We start from the raw sequence: 24,033 nt of genomic DNA on the forward strand, positions 1-24,033 counted from the left end.
TACCCCTATGAATTTAGAAGGTTCCCAAAACGAAGAATCACAAGCCCAAACTCACAAGGAATGCTTCATTGAACTCAAAAGAGCACGGAAATTGCCTCTGAAGCTGATGAACACAGTCCAGCCACTGTAAAAACACTGGGCAACGCTCGTTCAGATCATCCGAGTTCTCCCCATGACCACACCGGTCAGCAAACTTGTGGCCAAAATCCAGCCACTCCATCTCCACGAGGACCTGGAAACCCTGCGGGGAAGCACCCAGGAGAGACCCATTTGTGCTTGTCTATCCAAACTATAACTGTTCTGAGCCTAATGTCACCAACAGTGATCCCTTTTAACACCTTCCCACTAAGCCCACCAGGAGCCCCTAACCCAGCCCCATGGCCAAAGGATGGGACACAGGCTTAGGGCAGTGTCCCGATTCCCTCAACTCCATTCCATAATCATCAAAAGGGTGGTAACTAAGCATTTATCTAAGTCTTCGTTGAGATTATTTATATTTTTAGCCCTTCATTCACTATAAAAAAGTCATACTTTTTTCCCCCTTAATTTCTTATTTTTTAATCTCTATCTTTCATGGTATACTTACAAAGTCATGTTTGTAAAACCTTTCCCCATCCCAGATTTACATATATTTTAGGGTACCTTTATGGTTTTTCTTATATCTTTAACCCAATAGGTGATTATTTCACAATAGGGTTCTTTCTCCACAGAATATTGTGGTGATATACAGACCCATTACCATAATAAGCATGTCAAGATCCTTCTATAGAAGCCCCACTTTCCTGGGGTATGCAAGTAGATACTCTGCAAAGGAAAACATGTCTGTATTCTCAATACCTGGTTATTCACAATCTACCCCCTTTTAAGAGGCACAAGCACTGTGGTACGTACCACAACAATTTAGCTCAAGATAAAGGAGTAATGATTCAAAACTACAGAAATTTCACTTTCACTGGACCTAGCCACCTCAATCAAAACTGATCCTAAAACCCTCCAAGGTTTCCCCCACTCATCCTGAAGTGTCAAATCCTACCTCTATGGTTCGGTAATAAGGGTCCAGCAAGAGCTTAGCCAATGCCACAATCTGGGGGGTGCGGTCCCAGCCATCCGAGCAGTGTGCTAGCACTGGTCGTTGATCACGATCCACAGCATGCACTACCAGAAGTGCTGACTTCAGAAGCACAGACAGGTGATGGAGCCATTTTGTACTTTCAAGAGCTGAGAGCCAACTACAAAAAATAAAACAGAAGGGGATAGGAAATGCTGATTTTTATGATATACTGGGTCAAGCCAAATACCAGTCATATTCAAAAGCAATTCCCAAAGACTTTTCCTTCCAAATAAAACACTGCCAAAACAAACAGAAAATCTCTGTGTTTACAAAGCATGTACAAGGATAAGACCCAAGCCCTACCATGGAATAGAGGAGAGCCTTAGAAATAGGACAGTAATTAACAGGGCCACCTTCTGTTCCAAAAATCTTATAGCTAATTTCCCAGAAAGAATTAATATTTAATATTCTTTAGTCCATAATAGGTATATCTACCCAGTATAAGAAAAGTAGCTCTTCCTGGAATCTTCTCCAAAAAACAACAACAAAAAAAACAAAAAACACAGCCACTCTGAGATGGGAAAGAGAAAATATTTATATTTAATGATCAGCAACTCTGCCCAGCAAGTTCTCAAAAAAAAAAAAAAGGTAAAGAAAACTCAAATGTAAGTATGTCTGTAATAAGATACAAGCTAGATGCCACATCCAACAACAGTGCAGACAACATCGCTTACTACCCACACCCCAACACCTACCACTGATCAAGTCTTGAATGTCTATGGATTAAAACTGGATGGGCCCAAACTAATGATTTAGACTCACACAAATTAGTACGCCTGTGGCTACACAGCTGCTGGGCTTAGTACAGACTAGATTCAGCAGGGATCTAAAAACCTTTTGAAAGGCCTTCAGGAAGTATCAGATCCCAAGAATGGCCCCTTGGGAATAATCACAAGCTGACCACAAATGGTTTTTGAACTGTGTTGACATTTTATTTCTTGTGCCCTGTCATGAATTCTACTCCCCAACCCCCCAAAAAAGCTCCAATTTCTCCAAAATGTGATCAGATTTGTAGTTAAGACCACAGTCTAGTCCTTCAAACTCTGAGTTTGAGGAGAGAATAAATACTTCTGTCAGGGGACTATGAGAAGGCTTTTGCCAAGACTAGCCTATAAAGGCTTATTAAACCTTGGGGAATTTGGAATAGTCCAAAGAGATGGTCTTTCCAGGCAAACAAACACCAGAATGTACTGCATAAGCAGTGGCTTCACATGGATTTGCTTGTTATACCAACCAGACTCTGACTCCTCAGTGGGCAGACACTGTGTCTCAGGTACAGCTATACCCTCCTTGTGCAGTGCCTAGCACACACTGAAGGTTCCTACTTTTTAAACCGTGGATAAAAATTCTGTCTCAAGACCTTCTATGTCCTACTAAATACCTGAGAAACATTTTTTGCTGGTGGATTATTTATTCTCATTCCTCACACAGTCTTGAAAAAAAATAAAAGATGAGGCTTAGGAGAACAAATACTAATTTATCTCCTGGCCCCTGGAGAAACAGTAAATGAGAACCTGGTTCTCTTGAACCTGACTGAATCATTCTTACATACCACTTGGTGTCGTCCGTCCATGCCTAACACAGAAGCTGCACTGCAAAATCTGCCAACGGAGGAGGTGTGCTGAGACTCCAGGCTCCCTTGTCCTATTCTCAAAAGCTGAGGTAGCAACCTAAGCATGCCGTAGCCCTCTACGGCCGCAAACAAGTGTCAGAAGGCTCGCTTATAAGCTGGTCCTGCCTCTGCCATAGCTTCTTTTTATCCACAAGGGAAGCTTCAGTACTGCATTATGATTTGCTGCCAAAGACAGACAAAGCGTTTCCTTCTTCCTTTACAACCTCCCTCCTCCTCCCTGACATTCATTTGGACCAAGCAAGGGCTAATTACATCTTCTTGACTCAGAGTTTAAAAAACAGCTTTTTAAGAAAGAATTTTAACTTATGGAAGATATTAGAGATCAGGTAGTACTGACTCTATCCCTTTTATTTTATAGACAGGAAAAACTGATAACCACAGGAATTAAGCCACTGGCCTAAGTCACACAGTCAATTAGTGGCAGATCTCCTGAATCCTCAACCAGGCTCTTTCTATGCCCTCCCCTTCCTTTAGGGAAGAGTACTGCTAGCTAGGTTCTGAATATGTATAACAGATGCAAGTTGCTAATCCCCAAAGCAGGGCAGCGATCTTATTTCTTCCGTCAGGCTTTTCCCCAAGGACAACTGCTTCACCCTCTGGGCTGATTGCAACTGTGATGAATTTAATCATTTGCTACCAGGAGTTAGTACAACTGGTTCAGGCAGCCATTTGATTTAATAAATCAAACAATGCTGCAAAATTGATGCAATCATGAGATCTACTGAACAGAACCCAGGGAAACAGCTATGGGACCTAGCACAAACACCAGAACAGAGAAAATTCTGTCTTCTCTGGCACATTTCTGGCTTCCTGAAACAGTAAAACAGGGGCTTTGAAATATTTATCTGTCCATATTTGTTTTACAGAGCATTCCTCCTAATTTATCTTGTATTCAAACAGTTCCCTTGGGGGGAGGAGTGTTATTTCACCTTCCTCACAGCAAATGCCAGCCATTCATTTTTAATAAGCAATAAAAATCACGGTAATGGTCTTAGTAAGTAAGATGGTAGTTTGGAAATTAGAAGCAAATGTAAAAGGAACTGACCTACTGGCAAGTTTAAAGAATTTTTAACCCTTTTCAGAACATAATGAATAAATTTTTACTCTTCACAGTAAAACATTCCAGTTCATAGCAAGTTAAGTGTCACTACAGTATGTCAGAAAACAAAGAATTAAGTTACTCTGAGTCAAAAACATGTGGAAGAAAAGGAAGAGAGCCCAGGAAAAATAAGAAGGCAATGCTTCCATTCTGAGGGCTGAGATCTGTTCTTTGCTGCACATTTTAAACCTTTCAAAGTGCTAGATTTTTCTTCCAGCTCCTCCTTTGTGCTGCATGCTCCTAACACAGGAGTAAGAATAACCATGGACTCTGAAAGTTAAACTGAAATTTACCAAAAAATAGAAAGACACTTTCAAACTCATTTAAAAAAAAAAAAAAAATCAGTGCAAACTTAAAGCCAAAGCCAAGGTCTTACTTTCCCGGATCTGGCATCTGTGTGCACAGCAATCGCAGAGACTGAAAACTCCTCCGAATTGAATGAATATTTGCCATCCCCATAAAAACAACTTCACAGTTCGGGTAATACTCTGGAGAGAATAACAACAAAGAGAACACAAATATGTTGAATTTAAAGTCCAAATGGCCAAATTTAAAAGGAGCAAACTGGCTATATAACAGACCCACTGTAGCTGCTGACTAATGAAATGCCAATGTTTTGATGCCTATTAGCCCAGTCCTTTATTATGAGAGGAAAACAATGCTTGATTTTTAGCTGTCTTTTCAAAAAGGAAGGTTAGATTTGTGAAGAAGATACTGATATAAAATAGAAGCTGTTATTTTTTTTTTAAAAAGATGTGTATACTTCCATCTTACCCCAGGTTTACTTCTTGGGTCTCTCCTCACTTGCATCTCTGGAATCTCTTTGAAAAGAACCTAGCAGAACCATGCATTTCTGCATTCAAATTTCACCTTGGTACAACTGCTTTTAGATTCCAGCTTAGCTCACAGCTGAAAAAGGAGCTCAGTGCCTCTACCTGCTCCAACAGCACACAACTGGCACCTAACAGGTCCTTGGAGAAAGCCAGCGTTCAAACAGTAGGGGTGTTATAGGTCAAGACTGAGGCACTTTGCTAGAGTTTTGTATCTGCTGCTTCAATTTCTACCCCATGTTTTCTAAGTAAAAGTCATGTGAGGAGTTTTCTGTGAGGCTAGTAATGAGCATACCCACTGTCAAACACAAAAAAAAGCTTTTAGAAGGCTGAGAAACTGAGCTGCTAAAGAAGCTTCCGAACGTAACAGGCCTTATTATGGGAGAGGATTTACTTTCCTTATCACCTAAAAGTTGGCACAGGGAAGGAAGATTCTTTGGTTTCACTGCACCTCCTCCTCCATTTCTCCCTTAAAAAGAGCATACAGTATTAAGAATCCAAGAAGGAGCTCTGGCTGTCTCAAGACAGGCTGAGGAACATGGCTTTCCATTCACTTCAAATTGAGAACTAAGACCCAGCTGGGCATGGGGTGGACTCACAGGGACAGAGGGTCAGGGACGAAAGCACTGTGCACCTCACCTGGGCATTCACAGCCTCCTCCTTTGGCTCGGTTCGCCACAGCTGCTGCATAGGAGCGTGCATCCAAGATCAAAAGCTTCTGTGGTTGGACAGCTAAACTCTCTGCTCCTGAAGCATTTGACAGAGAAGAATCTAGGGACATCAGGAGCAGGAAGGAAAAACTAAATGAACCTGTCTCTCCCAGAATTGCCACAAAGTAAGAACCACAGGCACTTATTACAGTACTCAAAAAACTCGATTAAGTAAAATCCACCTAACCAAAACTACATTAATACAATAGGACTTCTCTCTCTAGTTTGTTTTCTATTTTGCCTACAATCTCCTATACCGCATTTCTACATCTATAGTCCTAGAATGACTACAACATAATCCTGGTGTTTTCCCCCATGGTCTGGAGACACTGTAGGTCCCCTATCACATATATAATTCCATCTTGTCATGATGGCAAGAAAGACAACAAACACTCTAGTCCACTTAAACCAAGTCTGAAACAGAGGGTCTTCTGGTTTTTGCCAAGATCCATGACTCCTCGCACAATCCCATCAACTGATGCTTCACTCTCTCTCTCCTATGAAACAAATTCTGTGTCTTACAAGAAGAAGGCCATTTCAAGAAAAGGTTCTCAGATGCTATAAAAACTGCTGCCAGAGGCCCAGGGAGCACCTTACCAAACTCCACATCAGAAAGGTCTCCTGCACTGGGGAAGTCTCGGGGACTGTTCCTAGTTGACAGCTTGCTGCCACTGGATCGGGAGTCGGAGGCACAAGCTTTGGCTACTGACTGCACCAGGTGCTCATCATCAGCATTTCGCCAGCCCCACCAGCTGACCTCCGGCTGTCCACAGCGGGCAATGACAGCTCCATTGCTCTGGTGCCTGTGCGGGGAACAAGACAACAACTGTACCCATCCCAGTGGCCCCATTCAGATGCTCTGTGCTCATACAAAAAGTGAGATAGTAGATTTTAAATGCCTTAATGAACAGCTTGACTGCAAGTAAGTGATGAGTTAGCTTCAAGTCCTCTCAGGGCAGAAGTCTTATACAGGAACACGAATAACAAAACCCTGGGACTTCCTTGGCGGTCCAGTGGTTGAGACTCCACACTTCCACTACAGGGGACACGGATTTGATCCCTGGTCAGGGAACTAAGATCCCACATACCGTGCAGTGCAGACAAAAAATAAATAAGTAATAATTAGGGACTTCCCTGGTGGTCCAGCAGTTAAGACTCCGTGCTCCCAATGCAGGGGGCCCGGGATTGATCCCTGGTCAGGGAACTAGATCCCACATGCCGCAACTAAAAGAGCCTGCATGCCGCAAACAAGACCTGGCACAGCCAAATAAATACATATTTAAAATAATAATATTAATAATAATAATTAAAAATAACAAAACCTATCTGCATCTTTCTTGATTATCAAACCATTTTAGAGACCTCTGTAGAATAACCAACAAAATGATAAAAGTGTATTGTCAGAGAAAAATATTCATAAAGAAAATACTTGAATATTTATTTTTTGAAAATCAGTTTAAAAACTATAAATACCACACTTAATAATGAAGGATTAATCTCTCCTTTTTAATACTACACCTGAATATCCTAGCATAATAGATGCTGACAAACATTTGTTTCCTCACTGACTTCTGAGGGCCCACTGTAGCAACTGTACACTTAGGGCTGGCTTGTACACTTAGGGCTGTACACTTAGGGCTGGCTTTTCAAAACAAGATCCCACACGTGGGACTGATATACTTACCTGGCCCATAGTGGACTGCTTTACAAAACCTCCTGACATTTCATGAATCACAACTGCTCTTACTATAGGCTGATAGCTCAATGAGCCAGCCACCCTCTGTAAACTATTAGAAGGAAATGAATAGAATAAACATCAATAAGCCATACTCTGATAAGATCCTTTATCAAGAAATAAGACCAGGGCTTCACTGGTGGCGCAGTGGTTTTGAGAGTCCGCCTGCCAATGCAGGGGACATGGGTTCGTGCCCCAGTCCGGGAAGATCCCACATGCCACGGAGCAGCTAGGCCCGTGAGCCATGGCCGCTGAACCTGCACGTCCGGAGCCTGTGCTCCGCAATAGGAGAGGCCACAACAGTGAGAGGCCCGCGCACCGCAAACAAAAAAAAAAGAAATAAGACCAGAAATCATACTCATAGTCTACCTTAAGATGCTCTAAAAACCCAAGCTTTTCTTCATTACGAATTTTAGTTAGGCAATTTTAGCAACTAAAAAGTTATAAAGGTAATATTATTTGGCGATGAAAAGGAATCAAGTTCTAATACATGTTACAACACGGATGAACCTTGAGTATGTTATTGCTCTTAAGTGAAAGAAGTCAGTTATGAAAGACCACATACTATGATTCCATTTATATAGTGTCCAGAATAGGTAAATCTATAGAGACAGAATGTAGATTTACTGATAACCCAGAATTAAGGAGTGACTACTAATGGGTCTGGGGTTTCTTTTTGGGGTGGTGAGAATGTACTAAAATAATTGTAGTGATAGTTGCAAATATACTAAAAAAAAAAATCACTGAGCTATACACATTAAAAGAATGAATTGTATGTGACATCTCAATAAAGCTGTTTTTAGAAGTTACAGAGGTAATCAGTTCACTTTAAAAATAAATGAGTAGAAAAGCTAGTAAGCAAAAAATTTTAATGTCTCCCAATTCTATATCCTAGAGAGAAATGTCAATGTCTTTTACTCCCATTAAAGTTGTTTCTAAACACATATTCATACACACATATAACACATGTAGGGTACAGATGGATTTTTTAAAAACAGACTATTGAATCTATTTATCTTGTTCAAGGAATGTGAGAAAGATTTTTGTTTTCAATCCTAAAACTCATAAGCAATAAATTAAATTTGGCAATAATCAAATTCCACTGGAACCATCAGTTTGCTTGTAGTTTTTAAATCCTTCCTCATTAGGAGACAAATAATGGAAAGTACTTGTGTATTGCCAACACATTCAATTGGGTCACCTGCTGAATGGAGCCAAACTATAAATAAAACCTCACTGATTCTTAAAATGCCTCCTAGCATATTATAATAGGTGCTGAGTAACCAATGAGCTGACTGACAGCAAACCCTTTACAGGATAGGCTGGCAGGGCCTTTCCTGCACATCCTTTTCTTCTGAAATCTTTCCCAGCAATGCTCGAGACGAACAGTAGATGGCACTCGTCAGCCTGGGTCTTGGGTTTTAAGGGCCACATTATTATTTTTTTGGCCGCACCACGCGGCATGCAGGATCTTACTTCCCCCACCAGGGATCGAACCTGTGTCCCCTGCAGTGGAAACAGGAGTCCTACCTAACCACTGGACCGCCAGGAAATTCCCTAAGGGCCATAGTATTATAATAGCTAGATTGCAACTGAACTGCTGCAATAAGCAGTGAAGTTTTCTGCAGTCTTCTAAATGCTTTAGATTGCATGAAAGAACAAAAACACTACAGCTAAAAATCACTAAAGAGCATTTCCATCATTTTACAAATAGAACAAGGAAAAATAAAAATTAAGATGTCCAATGTATGAGTCCCCTACTAAACACTAAATGCTTCAGTTTTATATAGAAAGATACAAATGTTTAAACTATCCTTAAGTTAGTATTAATCAACTCCCTAAATAACTAGAAGTTTCTAACAATCACTCAATGCACAAAGGGGGAGAGCTGTGAATTACACTACAGATGGGTGCCCTTCGCACCATCTTTCTGTGTTAAAGCAATCTCTGTCTTCAATAATAAATCCAATTAAGCACTCTCTCATCACCATAGGAGAAAGCACTAAAAAAGGTGCTGGTTCAGCATGGTGCTGTCAAGTAACTGCTGCTAGCAACCTAAGGAGTCATTACTGCAATTTACAGACAACTACATTCAGTAAACACACGATGGATTCAGAAGCATCCTACCACCTGAGCTAGGGAAGCTTATGCCCTCTGGAATAAACTTTGGAAGGGGAAAGAAGCTTCCCATGTTTACTCTAAGTTTTTCTTCAGCCTACACTTTTAGGCCTCTCTACCAACAGGGAGAATTCACCAAAAGACCCTTACTTTGAGAATGAGAATCCTTTCCCCTTATGCTCAAAGTCAGCAAACCTCACAAATGCCAGGGCTGCTGATCTAACACAGCTGCTGTCCGCAGAGCAGCAGCTGGCTGCTTTCCCTATTTGAGCTGGGCCGATCACTGATAAGACTCATTAATCCTTTCAGCTTTCACTGCTCTAATTCCTGTGTCATCCTTACCATTTGAGTGATAAGTAAATTTGGTGACCTACTTTTCTAGGAGTGTCTGAAAACAACGGTGATGAAAACTGAGGCTGAAAACTTAATGGGTTCCACTGGGACAGAAGCAAATACGTACTTTTCCATCTCTCCCTCTTCAGGGTGGGCATCAGAATCTGCCTTCCATGGGCTAAACAAGCTGGTTACCTCAGTGGGAATTCCACAATGAAATAAACCCCTTCTTACAACCTCAGTATTTCAATGGACTGCCTCCTGGCATGAGTTTCTAACTAAACCTCACTGGTTTGGCCCGAATTCAAGGAGAGTCCATAATGTCTGCAAACTGGAAAAATGAAATGGAGAATGTGATATTACAAGGACATCTGAAACTGTTCCAAAATAAGAGGGAATGACTTCTTAAAAATTTAACATGATTCTGTGAGAACTGAGCTAGCTATTCACTGAATTATAAAAGCAGCCCTCAGGAATACAACCTACTCCAGACATTGCTTAGGAAGCCCAGTGCTTCATTCAGATGTTGCAGCATACCTGTGAAGTAAGAACATCATTCCCATTTTACTAATTGGGAACGGGCTGAGGTCAGTTAGGGGACTTACTCAAGGTGCCACAGCAAGGCGTGTCAGAGAGAAGACCTGAATTCTAAAACCTGTGCTCGTCACCACACCACCACCCCCCTCCTAGGACCTGCCTCCCTTGACTCTCCCGCCTTTGATCTCTGATAGCATCTATCCAGCCAAGCCCTAGCCTTCTTCTCTAAATGCTCCCTCTCAAAGCAGACCTCTTCCATCTGTCAAAGTTTCAATCACAAATGACTCAAATCTACACTCCCAATTCGTACTTTCTAGGATTCATCTCTCTCAATCCAAAGGCCAACGTCTGAAGCTAAATGCAATGAGCACATTATCTTCCCACAGAATGTCAGAAGGATCTTAAAATAGCAAGTCCAGCCACTTTTCTATTAAAATTTTTTCAGTGTCAACTGAATCATCAGGTAGTGTTCCAGATGAATTACTGGTATATGAATGGACGAGCAGCTTCAGCAATAAGGAAGTACAGAATAACCTGGAAAGTTCCCTGAACCACCCCCCACCCCCACCCCCAGGTTAGCAGCAACAGAAGCAGCAGACCACATGCAGTGGGCAGTAGCACCAGACCAGGCTGGGTCTGGCCAGGCTTACTTACCTGTAGACAACGGCGGGGATGCGCTTCCAGGACCTGAAGCTTGCAACACTTTCTAGTTCTTTGTCAGTGATCCAAGCAGGCACTATGAGCTCTTGTGGATAGCTACCACACAGCCTAACAGGGAAGGTGAGGAAGAGGGAGAAGGGAAGACGACAGAGAGGGAGGGGAGAAGAGGGAGAGACATGAGTGAGCCAGCAGAAGGATGTCGATCAAGCTACCCCAGAGCCAGTTAAAAGGCAATGAGGAGCATTACCTGAGCCTTGGCCTGCTCAGCAGAATGGGTTGCCTTAAGTGTTTACTTATGTATATGTCAAATGATACGATCTTGGATTGTTCCACTTGATGCTGCCTTTTGGAAATCTGGGGATCTTAACTATCAATGTAAAAAGGGGAGGTGAGAGGCAGTTACTCCATTGTAACTGTTGTAACCAATATGTGGGTCATTTCTAACTACACAAATGCCCAGTCCAACTGCAGAGGTGGAAGTCTGTGTTACCTCTACCAGACCCTCAGTCTTTCAGGGAAACATGAGAAGAAGGGCCAGAGCCCACAATTTCAAGTTTCCAGAGACCTCATAGGATTACTAACATATTCTTTGATGTGAACCAAACAGGGTGTCCTAATTATAGGTAACAGGTGCAGCCATGGGTATATAGATAGAGCACTATGGGTCAGCCCCATCTGCATACATAATCGTAGCTCCATTAAGCCAAGTTAGTAATGTGAATATGCTATTAATCATAATTTCTATAAAACATACTTCAGAATAAACTACACTCAAGGGGAAAAAAAGCTGTTTTTCTCTTTTTTAAATTTAACTTTTATTTTATATTACAGTTGATTTATCATGTTGCATAAGAAAAGCTGTTTTCATTAGGGAAAATACTAGTAGGCACATACTAGTCCAGCTGGTGCCCTAGAAAGCATTATTTCTGATAGGTTTTTTACTTACAAGACATGTCTCTCTCTGGGAAACCCAATATTCCTTCTCAATAGCGAAGGCAATAAGACATTTAATCCAAATCCAAAAATATACAAACTGCTCCTCGCCCTCCACTACCATCATGGCCTACCTACTCTATGCATTAGGGGAAGAGGCAGAAAAATACAAACTGCTTAGGAATTGAGGGATCTGATCATTCTGCACTATATCTCTCTCCCTTATTCTCAATTTCCAGATTAAGTATCAGGAATTCAAAAGCCTAACCAGGAGAAAGGAGAGTGACCAAAAGTAGCTCCACAAACTTCCTAATACCTATCTACAAACTCCTAAAAATAACCTAGGACACAGATTATAAATTAACACTCTAACCATAAGTCTTGTTCCTTTTATCTTCTTCAAACTTAAGAGTAAATTTGGCTCTTATTCTTCCTTTGTAGTACGAAGAACTTTTCAATGTCCTGAAGGCTGGTTCTGAAGTGGAAATAGTGGACTCAAAGAAGTTAATTTTTAAAATCCATATTAAAAAGAGATTTCTGAAAACCACTAGCTTTTGAACTCAAAAATTTTTTCTCAACAAGCTTAGCTTAATTCAGGTTTTGTTTTACTTCACCCAATATTCTGGATCACTATATTCCTTGTTCTCTAAGGATTACATTACCTAGTAGTCAGCTCTTCAGCAAGTATGAGCTTCTCACTTGTAGATAAGTAGTTTCCAGTATAGGAAAGGTGGGTTACATGTGAGCAAAGCCTGTGGCAGCCTCAGGCTCCCTGAGGACCCACCTCCTTGCTCCACCTCAATTCTCTAATTTGACCTGTCACTGAGAACAGGCAAAGTATGATACGTCTGTAGCTCCTGATTCTTCACACCACCTCCTTGACCAAGGTCCATGTTAAGAGCTGTGCGTAGTAATTAGCCGTTGTTTTTCCAACAAAAAATGAAATGCTCCGGTGGCTACCCACAAACAGTCCAGGAAAATACCTATCATAATTTGAGGCAGCTGGAAGGACAACAGAGTGATTAAGGCCTCCAATTGCTGCAGGGAAACTTAAGAGGAGAAGGATATGTTAATTTTAAAATTCTGGACAATTTTCTTTTGTTTTATAGAAATTTGGATCACCAAAATCACAGTAGTTAACTGCCCTCCCCTACCAAAGTTCTTATACCTTTTAGGGAAATAGGTAATGGGAAGTATGTAATAATGGTTACATTAATATTTAATGGTTAAGCGATCATAGCTGTGACATTAGTTTTAGAACAACAAATTAGAGAATAATACGGTAGCCTATTTCATAGGATCTGGAGTAAAATTACAGTAAAAACCAACTCGTAAGTGTTTTATCACTGCTTCTGAGATCACTAATCTTATCTCTAATGTGATGTCAAGCAGTGATGAGAACAATAGAAACTCCCTGTCTACAGGTAAGCACAATATTATCTAGACATGCATGTGCCAGGAAGAATAGGAGGGGATAGAAAGGAAGGTTCCAGGATCCTACTATAAGTAAGGATCTCTTTCCACTCCAGTGATAGCAATGGGAACAGAAGGCTCAAGAAGTACGCTGAAGATGAGGCATTTAGATTTAATAAATAAAACTCCATTTCAAAGAAAAAGTCTAAATTCAAATGTCCTGCCACATGAGAATTGGGGTTTCTTGCAAAGGCAGTGGCCATGAAACAGTCCACAGGGATCAAATACAACTCACTTGTACTTTTCATTGATGTTGGAAATCCTCCAGGCGTTGTTCATATCAAAACCCATCCGCTCCACTTCGTTTTTAAACCTTGATGTTACGTGCTCCCCTAGGAACCAGACAGATAGAAGAAAGGACGAAATGAATATGATTTTCCACAACAGGTGGAATGAAAGCATTGCTACCCTGCTCAGTTATTTTTAAAAAGGTATTGTATAAATAACATATTTAGTTAAAAAAATCTCCTGCCAGGATAAGACTATAAGAAGAAATGAGGAAATTAATTTTGATTTTAATTAAGAATTAGTATTATCTCTTCAATTAAAAATAAACTAAAAAACAAAAAAAGAATATTATCTAATCACTACTATCAAATTTGAGAGTAGTATCACTGGGCTCATTTTACAGAGGACAAAACTGAGACTGAGGTGATTATTATGGCAGGTCTGTCTCATCTCAAAACCCATGTTCTTATCCCTATACTGGCTACTTTCCCATTTCCACACTGAGACTGATGTATACATAAGAAATAAAATCAACAATTTCATCAAGAGTAGTAGTATAGACCTATAACTCCTCATGAGAAACACTTCGGGCCAGATTTCAGAACCTGAATTTTCTGGATTTTAAGGTGTGCATGTATAATAATACTGGGTTAATGCTATCAACAGCATTAACCAAACACTAACATCCTTACAGTGAAATGCATGGCTAATTCACACTAAATGGGATAAATAAAGCAACAAATAGTTCAGATCAAGTCAAACTACCAAATAAAATAAAAATCTTTTGATTTTCAGAACCTTACAGATTACAGAATTGCAGTTAAAAGATCATGGACTTTTAACTGCCAGTACCGAGGAATCTCAAGAAACACCACACTAGTAACTACAGTGCTGAGCATTTGTAAGAACATCCACCCAAACAAGTATAACCTGCCTACATTTGCCCTAATGAATTTGGCTGCTTCTTCAAGACAGCGAGCAACAAAGGCAGAAATGAACCGAACATAAAAGTCATTAAATCTGAAATAACTTCCTTCCTTGAAAACAGTCCTAGAGCAGTAATTTTATAAAAAACAAATAACAACAACAAAACAAACCATTAAGCAGTACCTCTAACATATAGTATTATAGGTTGTAAAATAAATACTGGTGGGGGCTGGGAGAAACTACAGTAACAAAAGCATAAAACAGCCAGCACTGGTGATCAAAGCTTTGCTCTCCCTGGGAGAAGAGCTTCAGAATACGAAATAGCAATTACTTGAATGAAGGACAAGTCTATAAAACTACTTCCCATTTAAACTGCTTTTCTTGAGCTTAAACTAAGTTATTATATGTTTCCTGAAGGAGAGCTATAAAAAGGTGAGGTTCAGAGATGCAGGAAGAAATAATCAACTGAATCTATCCCATTTTGGAAAAGTTTTAAAAGCAATATAATCTTCCAAATAGGAAAAAGCTACCTGAATTGGAGTGTTGTCTACAAATTGCAAGGAATGGTGACCATCAATAATTCTACACAGGGAATCTTTCACTTTTAATCCCAATATAAAAGCTGTAAGAACTATGGCAACTTCCAAGTTCATTAATTAATGACAAGATTTTCCCCAACCTAGGATACAGCTCTAAGTCTTTGCAAAAGGTAAAGGTATTTTAATTAATGGTCATTTACATTAGTACCTCTATCTTAAACACATACTCTAAATAGAATCTTCTATAACTTTAAAATAATCACTGGCAAAATAACAACAAGAACCTCCTCCTCCTCCTTCCCCCCACTCCTCTCCCACCTCCTTCTCTTCCACCTCCTTCCCCTCCTCCTCAGGCAGTTTTCTACATAGAACAATTGCCCAAGAAAGGGCTTAGAATTACCATCCCCGGCATGAAATTCTGAGCTACACACAAAGAAATATACACTGAGTACTGAGCACAGAAAATCTGTTGTTTCAAGTTCCTTGAGAAGAGTTTTAATTATCTTTGTATCCTCTAAAGCAGTGACTTCATCAACTTCAACTTTGAAACTGACCATCACAACCCACAATAAGAATGTTTTGCATCACAACTCAATACGACATATTTATTTTTTAAAAGTTTCACAAAATACCCACCCTTACTATGTGTGTGATACATTGATATTTTCTAACCTGAATTTTCATTTCATATTTCATTTCTTAAAACTTTGATTTCATGACCTACTGGTGGATCACAACCTAGTTTGAAAACCACTGCTTGAAAAAAAAATTTAGCAGCAGACCTTACATACATGAGTAATTCAACTGGCTTTTGCTAAATTGTGTTAGAAGTTCACTTGTGTTCATTCTGCCAGAAAAGTGCATGCCAAGCACATATATTGCTGGATTTCCCTTAAGAACTCCCCTCTCAGAATTCTCGTGTCTCCACTGATTCAACATTAGATACGCTGTAATACCCCAATTTATTTGTTTAGCTTTGTATTTCCATTTCAACCCTTCCTGTGTGCCTCCCCCATCCCCAAATGAGGATCTGTCCCTTTTTAACATTTTGTATTTCTTATACTACAAACAGTCTAGCAATTCTTATTTTAATGGGAATGAAAAAATTTTAAAGCAGTAAATCCCTCTATCATAACCACAGTGTCAACCAGCAGTCTAAAACAAACTTCCCCGCAAAAGCCTAGCTTCCTGGTAATTCTGAGTATTCAAGCCTACAATTATACACAACTTAAAGGCCTGGGATAGAAGGGCCAGGCCCTTACTGTAAGGAAGAACAGTATCAGAGTCAGAGAAGGTGAGAACTAGCCCTCCCAGATTTTCAAATACAGAGGGAAGAATCCTTCTTTTCTATGAACAAAGGTCCCAGTACAGTCGTCTAGACGTACACTTACTGGACTGCATTTAAACTCAGAAAACGGACTCTGCTGACAAGGGCTTTTACTTTATACGAAACAGGCAGCTGCACAACAGTATATGACCCAGAGTCATGCTATTCATAGTTAATCAAAATGTGCTTAATGGGTATATCATAGAAGAGAGGTCAGAGATGTGGGTCTGATGCTACTAAAATAGCAACTGAATTGCCCAGTCATCTGTCAGAACTCCAGATTAATGCTGAAGTACAGAACAGTCACCAAGAAGGCAGCTAAAATGAGAAGGATGTTGAGCATATGGGAGAGAAGCTTTAAGCTTTAGTCCATTCTTTTTTTTTTTTTTAATTTTCTCCTGTTAATTTTTTTTTATTTTTTATTTTTGGCTGCATTGGGTCTTTGGTGCTGTGTGAAGGCTTTCTCTAGTTGTGGCGAGCGGGAGCTACTCTTTGTTGAGGTGCGCGGTCTTCTCATTGCAGTGGCTTCTCTATTTGCAGAGCATGGGCTCTAGGCACACGGGCTTCAGCAGTTGTGGTGCGCGGGCTCTAGAGCGCAGGCTCAGTAGTTGTGATGCACAGGTTGAGTTGCTCTGCGGCATGTGGGATCTTCCCAGACCAGGGCTTGAACCTGTGTCCCCTGCATTGGCAGGCAGATTCTTAACCACTGTACCACCAGGGAAGTCCAGGCCATTCTTATTTAGAGTTTGAAAGGGGCTAAGAGCAGAGTCAAGAGTTTTACAATGAACTCCAACAGCAATGTGGTGACTTCCTCCAAAGCAGATTAAGACTTAGAGCTGTGGCCACAGTATGGCTGGCTTAACTATGACAGGTTCAACAGTCAGAAACTACGATTTATATGAATACAGGGTAATGATGTAATTTTCCCATTTCCCCCCTCTCTGACACATTCTACTCTTAACAGGCTAGGCAGAGAAGAATCCATAAAAGGTTTTATTAACTTCTGAAAGACTAAACTAACTTCCACCCTTCAGAGTCTATGCTTGTGGTCTCAAGTGTTGGGACAGATTACAGAATGGCATGACTCTGAAATATCTCAAGTGCTGTCTCACATAAAGATGACTTATAAGAATGTGGTTGTCTGGTCTGCTCGTAATTGGTAAGTGATGCTGTAGCCACCACCAACACTCAATGACATTGGGTGGAGACGAAAGAACTAGGTTGACTGGCTTTAAAAATGCCACCACAGGGGCTTCCCTGATGGCGCAGTGGTTGAGAGTCCGGCTGCCGATGCAGGGAACACAGGTTCGTGCCCCGGTCCGGGAAGATCCCACATGCCACGGAGCGGCTGGGCCCATGAGCCATGGCCGCTGAGCCTGCGCGCCCGGAGCCTGTGCTCCGCAACGGGAGAGGCCACAACAGTGATAGGCCCGCGTACCACAAAAAAAAAAAAAAAAAAAAAAAAAGCCACCACAGTATTTTTTAAAAGCAGGTTTTCCTCTGTACTCCACAGTGAAAATATATAAAAGGAAAAAGCCATACATATATACACACACTCAAACCAAGTCACTGAAGTACAGTAAGATTGCATGTGAGTTGTAGCAGGTTGACTTCAGTGTGGAATGTATATATTGAAAAGAAAATACAACCTTTACTCATAGAGTAAGTTCCAATCAGTTACAATGGCACCGTCTTGTATAATCATAATTTCCAAAATGTATTCACAAGCATGGCACATAGGAGGCACTCAAACATTTACTGAATTGAACTCTCCAGCATTAACAGATTTGATCTTCAGAATATCCAGATCAGCTTGGGCAGGAAGAAAAAAAACGTCTCACTTTGAAGAACAAAAGAAACTAAAGTACAGAGAGGATAAATGGCTTGCCCAGTATTATTTTTAAAATTAAATGGTAGAGTACAGGTTTGAATTCAGGTTTTCTAGTTCATAAATCAGTATTCTAACCCCCAAATGCCTCCATCCATCACAAACCCATGAAAAGACAGGAAATTGGATGTCCTGGTGGCCAACGAATACCAAATATCTTCAAGAAGGGAAAGACCTAGGGACCAAAGTCATCTCAGCTCAGGACAAAGTCATCTATAATTAATAGACAGGAGTGAAGTTTTGATCTGACACATCTTAGGAATATTCTAACAGTTGACTCAAATCCTAAAGAAACTAAATTATCAAGGGAATAAGGAATCATCTAAAGATGAGGAATTTTCAGTCTGTGGTTGTGAGAGAAACAGGTTAGGAGAAATTCAAGCCTTGTTAACTAAACACTGGCAACCCAAAACTGGGGAATGCCTTTTGGAGTTAAGAGCCTTAAACAAATCAAAGTTCTTATATAACATAATACAGCAAGATACACTCAATAACTTCATTATCCTAGGAGATGGTAGAGATTAAAAATCTAATAAATAAGATATAATGGCTAAAAACTTAGCAAATACACATGTAAGATTTGTGCATTTCATTGCATGTAAATGTTACTTTTTTAAAAACTAAAAAAACTTGAAAAGAGCCATAAACAAAAAAAATTAAAATACAATGGCATTTCATATAAAAAAGGAAAAAGAAAGATGCAATGGATAAGAGAGTGAAGTGAGAGACAGCTAAGGCACATTCTCGTCACCTTCCAAGGTTGGTGTGGGTGACTCTTGTGAACAACTTTGGGTTCCACTGGCTGACCAGCCTTGTGGGAAGCTTGGATTCCTGGAGCTTTCCCTGAGGCTCCACAAGGGCAGGTGCCTGTGTTTTTCATCACAGCACCCCATACAGTCAGCTCCCAATAGGTGAGAACTGGGTTCAAGTCCTGGCTCTGTCACTGCCTAGCAGTGGGACTTGGCAACAGGCTTTACTCTGAGACTCCGTTTCTTTGGCTCCCCAAACAGAAACACCAGCCTATCCTGCCTGTTTGACAAGGTCATGAGGGTCAAACAAAAGTACATATTAAAGCATCTTTAAAAATATGTCTGTGTTTGCTATAATTTAATTAAATATATGAACCAAAAGCTTTAACCACTGAATGAGCCAGGAAACAAAGGGATCCAAGCATTGCTAGATTAGCCTCCAATGTTTAAAACAACCCAGGGCAGAATTGTTAATATTGAAGGTTCAGGACTGAAAATTGAGGTTTAAAGGAAAAAGTCTCTAGAGTAAACTTTATTGGAAGGAAGCTCACAACGTTTCACTGCTTAGGAATTCAAGACGTTGCTTCCAAGCTGGACACATTAAAGATTCGGTGCTGGACCAGCAAAGTTCTATTTACGGCAACGTACAATTTATAGAAAACTACACACAGAGAAACAGCATGAACTTGGTCAACGCCATTTTTGAGGGAGAAAGACAGTGAGTGTGACAAAGATTTCATGAGGAGTCAGGAAGCCTGGGTTCCAGTATAGGCCCAACTTCTTTATTTGCCCTGAGAAAAGTCACCTGGCCTCTCTGGACCTCTGTTTCATCATCTGTGAGATGAAAGAGGTGACAAAAGGTAATCTATGACTTGAAATTCAAAGACAGCAAAAAGCCATTTTGTAATCCATTATTCTGTGGCCTAAGTTCACACTTCTGTACCTTTGTTCATGCTACTTGCTCTGTCTAAAGTTCTTTTCCCCAGTCTGTTATCAATGAACTCTTATTCAACCTTCAAAGCCTACTCAAAAGCCACTTCAAACGTGAAGTCTTCGCAAATATGTATATAACGCTCGTGGCTCCCTTCCACTGGGCTTCCCTAACACCCATACCCTAGGTGTTTTTAGTCAGGCCCAGTAAATTGTGATGCCAAGTCTAGCGTTCTTTCCTTCCCCCTGAAAGGTAGGAAACATCTTCCGTTGAGCTTAGAAGAATGATGGGCAAATGCTACGTGCTCCATAAAAAGTACACTGATTAAATACACGAATGCTAAGGAGTCCCATTTCATGTTACGGATATCTCAAGCAGTATTTCAATGAAATCACCATCTGAACGTTTTAGAAAGGCCTACCTGGCCTGCACAGGTCTCCATGTTGCTCTTTTTCACTGGCGTAGACCTCCATGCACCAAGCATGGTATGCAAATGAGAAGAGATCTTCTATTTTAGCAGGTGGTCGGACTGCATTGTTCAGTCTTTTCAGCCACTCTTGACACTGCTCAAAGGTTGAGAACTGACACCTTTGTAAAGCCAAACAAGTACAAATGTAATCAGAAGACAGCTGACAATGAAACCTAAGGGTAGCCACCATTTCAAGAGTGCCTACTCACAGTGAAATGATAACTACAGTCAAAAAAGCACTAGAGGGCTTCCCTGGTGGCACAGTGGTTGAGATTCCGCCTGCCGATGCAGGGGACACGGGTTCGTGCCCCGGTCCGGGAGGATCCCACATGCCGCGGAGCAGCTAGGCCCGTGAGCCATGGCCGCTGAGCCTGTGCGTCCGGAGTCTGTGCTCCGCAACGGGAGAGGCCACAACAGTGAGAGGCCTGCGTACCGCAAAAAAAAAAAAAAAAACAAAAAAACAAACAAACAAAAAAAACCCACAAAGGTGGTCTAATGTTTATGATTTATAATAACAAAACATGTCCAACAAATTTTAGCCAATGGTGCAAAATGTCAAGAAGAAGAAAGCTGGACATGTGGAAAACCTATTTTTTTTAGACTAATAAAATCTCTTCTGAGATTGACAATTATTAAAGTAAAATGACAGTCATTCTCTTCCAGGAATAGGGTTTTATTCCACTTCTTCCACCAAAGCTTTATGGGTGTCCTTCTCAAAGAACATGTTTAAAGAAGTTCTTTTTGTTTTGTTATGACATTATTATAGCAAGCTCAAAAATGGTTCACAGTACTTTTAGCCAATTAGGGAATAATTTCAAAATTTATCTGTTTAGCAATTAGAATAAATCAGCAACTTTAGATCGAAAATAAGATACATTACACTGAAATTTTCAGATGTTACCATGTAGAGAAAAAACCAATTCTATTATCAAGTGCAATTTTCAGTATATATAACTAGGAGGTTAAAATAATTAGTGTAAAAAATACTTTATCTTTTTAAATGCAGTATCTAAAATTGAGTAATTAATAAGCAACCTTTTAAAACTGTGAGTTATAACCAGTATCTATCAAAAGCAAGCCAAATCTCAATGGCTAAAAAGCAACTTAAATATTTACCTTAAAACCAAGGAGGAATCAACTATACTCCAACAAAAATTTAAAAAAAAACAAAAACAAGGAGGTCACTTAAATCTCTCTCTTGTCCCAATCAGTGTGGCTCATCAATATGTCCACACACAATGTTTACTGGCACTCCAGAATAGGTCAAAGAAATAAAGCAAAAACTTGGGGAATTAAAAACTGGTAGAGCTACTAAATTTAAAATGCATTTTAGGCATCACTTTTCAACCATTATAGTAAAGACTAGATCAGATAAAGCCAACACTGGAGAAACGTGATGAGAAGCAGGACACTTCTAGTGTCTTAAAGTGCCTCCCAGACTGTTGATTAGTTGCAAGGGAGAAAATATAGAAATTACACAGAAAGCGGGTGACTCCTTGACAAGAGTGATCACAACTAACATCACCAGCAAGGGACAGATGGACACCGTTTGCCTCCAGCTGTAATACAATCTCCTGAAAAGGACACAACCTCATACATATAGTATTCCAGCGGAGAACGCACAACCTCAATTTAATCACAAGGAAACACCAGACACAAAATAAGAAACTTTCTATTACAATAAAAGATTTTTTCTTCAAAACGTTAATATCATAAAAGATAAAGAAAGGTGGTAGAAAACATTTCAGATTAAAGAAAGCTACAGAATCACGGCAACTAAATGTAATAAGTGACCTTGTCTGGATCCTGTTCTGAACGAGGTAGGGGAATGCTATAAAGGGCATTATTAGGTCAACTGACAAAACTGGAACATGGAGAGTAGATTGGATAAAAAGTATTATGAGTGCAAAACTGTGAAGTGACAATGATACTGTGGGTTATGTAAGAAAATACCCCTATTTTTAAGAAAGCACACTTAAGTATTTCAGGGCAAAGAGCCATGATTATGTAACTTATTTTCAAATCGTTCAGAACAAGAATTTCACACATTAGCGCATGCGCGCGCGCACGCGCGCGCGCACACACACACACACACACGCCCCCTGCAAACGATAAAGCATAGGGTAAAATGTTAACAATACTAGTGCTCTTTACTATTTTTATGTTTGCACCTCCAAATAAAAAACACCTTTCCAATAGCAAAGTAGGCTAAAGATAACATATTTCAGGGACTAACTACTCCGAAAATACTCCTAACTAGGCTGACCCTCAAAAGCTGTTTTTCTGTTATCAAATCATGAATCCATCCTTTAAGAAGTATTTTCCACACTAAACAATAGCATAAACTCATCACCTACCTGATAATTTTGCAGTCTTTGCAAGTCAAATGAAGCTGAAATATATCTCGGCATTCAACACTTTCTATAAGCTGTAATGGAACCTGCAATTAAAAAAAGATGAAGTTCCCTTAGTCAAAAAGGTATTGACCCTGCAGTTCTTCAGTGTGTCCAACAAGAGTGATTAGAAAGTTCTGCAGGAAAAAGAAGCACAGAACTGCATATCCATCTAAATCAATAGCACTCAAGTGATTTCCTGGGTGATTTAGGGTTTCCCTTTCTCAATCTCTAATCAGTGCCCTCAAGTCATGTCATAGCACAAAGCTAACTAATAAAGAGGAGGCACCACATCTGGAAGAACAGGGAAATACGCCATCTTTCTGGCAACAAACTTTCAAACTCATCTCTCAAAGTACTACTTTACAAGGTTAGAGCTTGCTATGATTTGTGATGACACAGAAGCTAAAGGGAACCAGAAGTTATCCTGTCTTGTTGACAGAAAAGAGCTGCAGATCAAGAGGCTAGTGGGACTACACTTGTCACTTGTCCCAAATGACAAGGTGGGCTTGTGGCTTTGTGTCAGCAAAGGAGAATCTTGAAAAAGACTGGAGGTCTGAACTGCCTGCAGGTTGCACAAAAAAGACAAGAGAGTAGATAGAGCTGCGGGTCAGGCTCTCTGCTCAGTAGACTAGGTAACGAGGAGAAGGGAGCAGGTCTCACAGTGGCCTAATTATCTAGGTCTAATTTGCTGCAAAAGACAAGCTGAGGGGACTTCCCTGGTGGCACAGTGGTTAAGAATCTGCCTGCCAATGCAGGGGACACAGGTTCAAGCCCTGGTCCAGGAAGATCCCACATGCCACAGAGCAACCAAGCCCATGCACCACAACTACTGAGCCTGCACTCTAGAGCCCATGAGCCACAACTACTGAACCAGCGTGCCACAACTACTGAAGCTCGTGTGCCTAGAGCCCGTGCTCTGCAACAAGAGAAGTCACCACAACGAGAAGCCCACGCACTGCAATGAAGAGTAGCCCCCACTCTCCACGACTTGAGAAAAGAAAGCCCACGTGCAGTGACGAAGACCCAAAGCAGCCAAAAAAAAAAAAAAGACAAGCTGAGGAGCCCTGTTTGCCAAGTGGGGCTCAAGGTATGAGTAAGCTGGGATGGTTCTTTCCCTGCCAATCTGGTCAGCAGACTACTGAACACAGGATAAGTATGACAGTGGAGAGGGATCAAAGAAGGCAGGCAGACAGGAGGGAAAGCATCTGAACAGGGTGACAAATCCTTAAGCGGTTGTTAGAATCCTCCCTCTGTCCCTCATCTTATCCTGGTTCAACCCCTGGCTTCAAAAAACAATTTCCAAAACTTCTAAAGAGAGCCTGGTAAAAATAATAGTAGATACTCTCACTCATTGGAAAAGGGTCTTTTTACACTGTATCAAGCCCAACCAAAATGTGGCTCTGGGAG

The 24,033-nt window shown here is 40.5% G+C and overlaps 1 protein-coding gene across 16 annotated transcripts in view; it reads right to left on the reverse strand.

Annotated features, from left to right (window-relative positions):
- MTMR3 (myotubularin related protein 3) overlaps positions 1 to 24,033 on the reverse strand; it is a 144,647-nt gene that overhangs the window by 18,926 nt on the left and 101,688 nt on the right. For all 16 annotated transcript variants that reach the window (XM_067700298.1, XM_067700281.1, XM_067700282.1 and 13 more), the window contains 9 exons: positions 22,588 to 22,670; positions 20,183 to 20,349; positions 13,408 to 13,504; positions 10,761 to 10,874; positions 5,981 to 6,186; positions 5,313 to 5,444; positions 4,220 to 4,331; positions 1,034 to 1,229; positions 56 to 241 (listed from right to left, as the gene is read on the reverse strand). In XM_067700298.1, the coding sequence (XP_067556399.1) occupies positions 56 to 241; positions 1,034 to 1,229; positions 4,220 to 4,331; positions 5,313 to 5,444; positions 5,981 to 6,186; positions 10,761 to 10,874; positions 13,408 to 13,504; positions 20,183 to 20,349; positions 22,588 to 22,670 (1,293 nt within the window). The remainder of the gene's footprint in view (positions 1 to 55; positions 242 to 1,033; positions 1,230 to 4,219; positions 4,332 to 5,312; positions 5,445 to 5,980; positions 6,187 to 10,760; positions 10,875 to 13,407; positions 13,505 to 20,182; positions 20,350 to 22,587; positions 22,671 to 24,033) is intronic.

Source organism: Pseudorca crassidens, chromosome 12 (assembly GCF_039906515.1).
Source record: "Pseudorca crassidens isolate mPseCra1 chromosome 12, mPseCra1.hap1, whole genome shotgun sequence".
Taxonomy (NCBI): Eukaryota; Metazoa; Chordata; class Mammalia; order Artiodactyla; family Delphinidae; genus Pseudorca; species Pseudorca crassidens.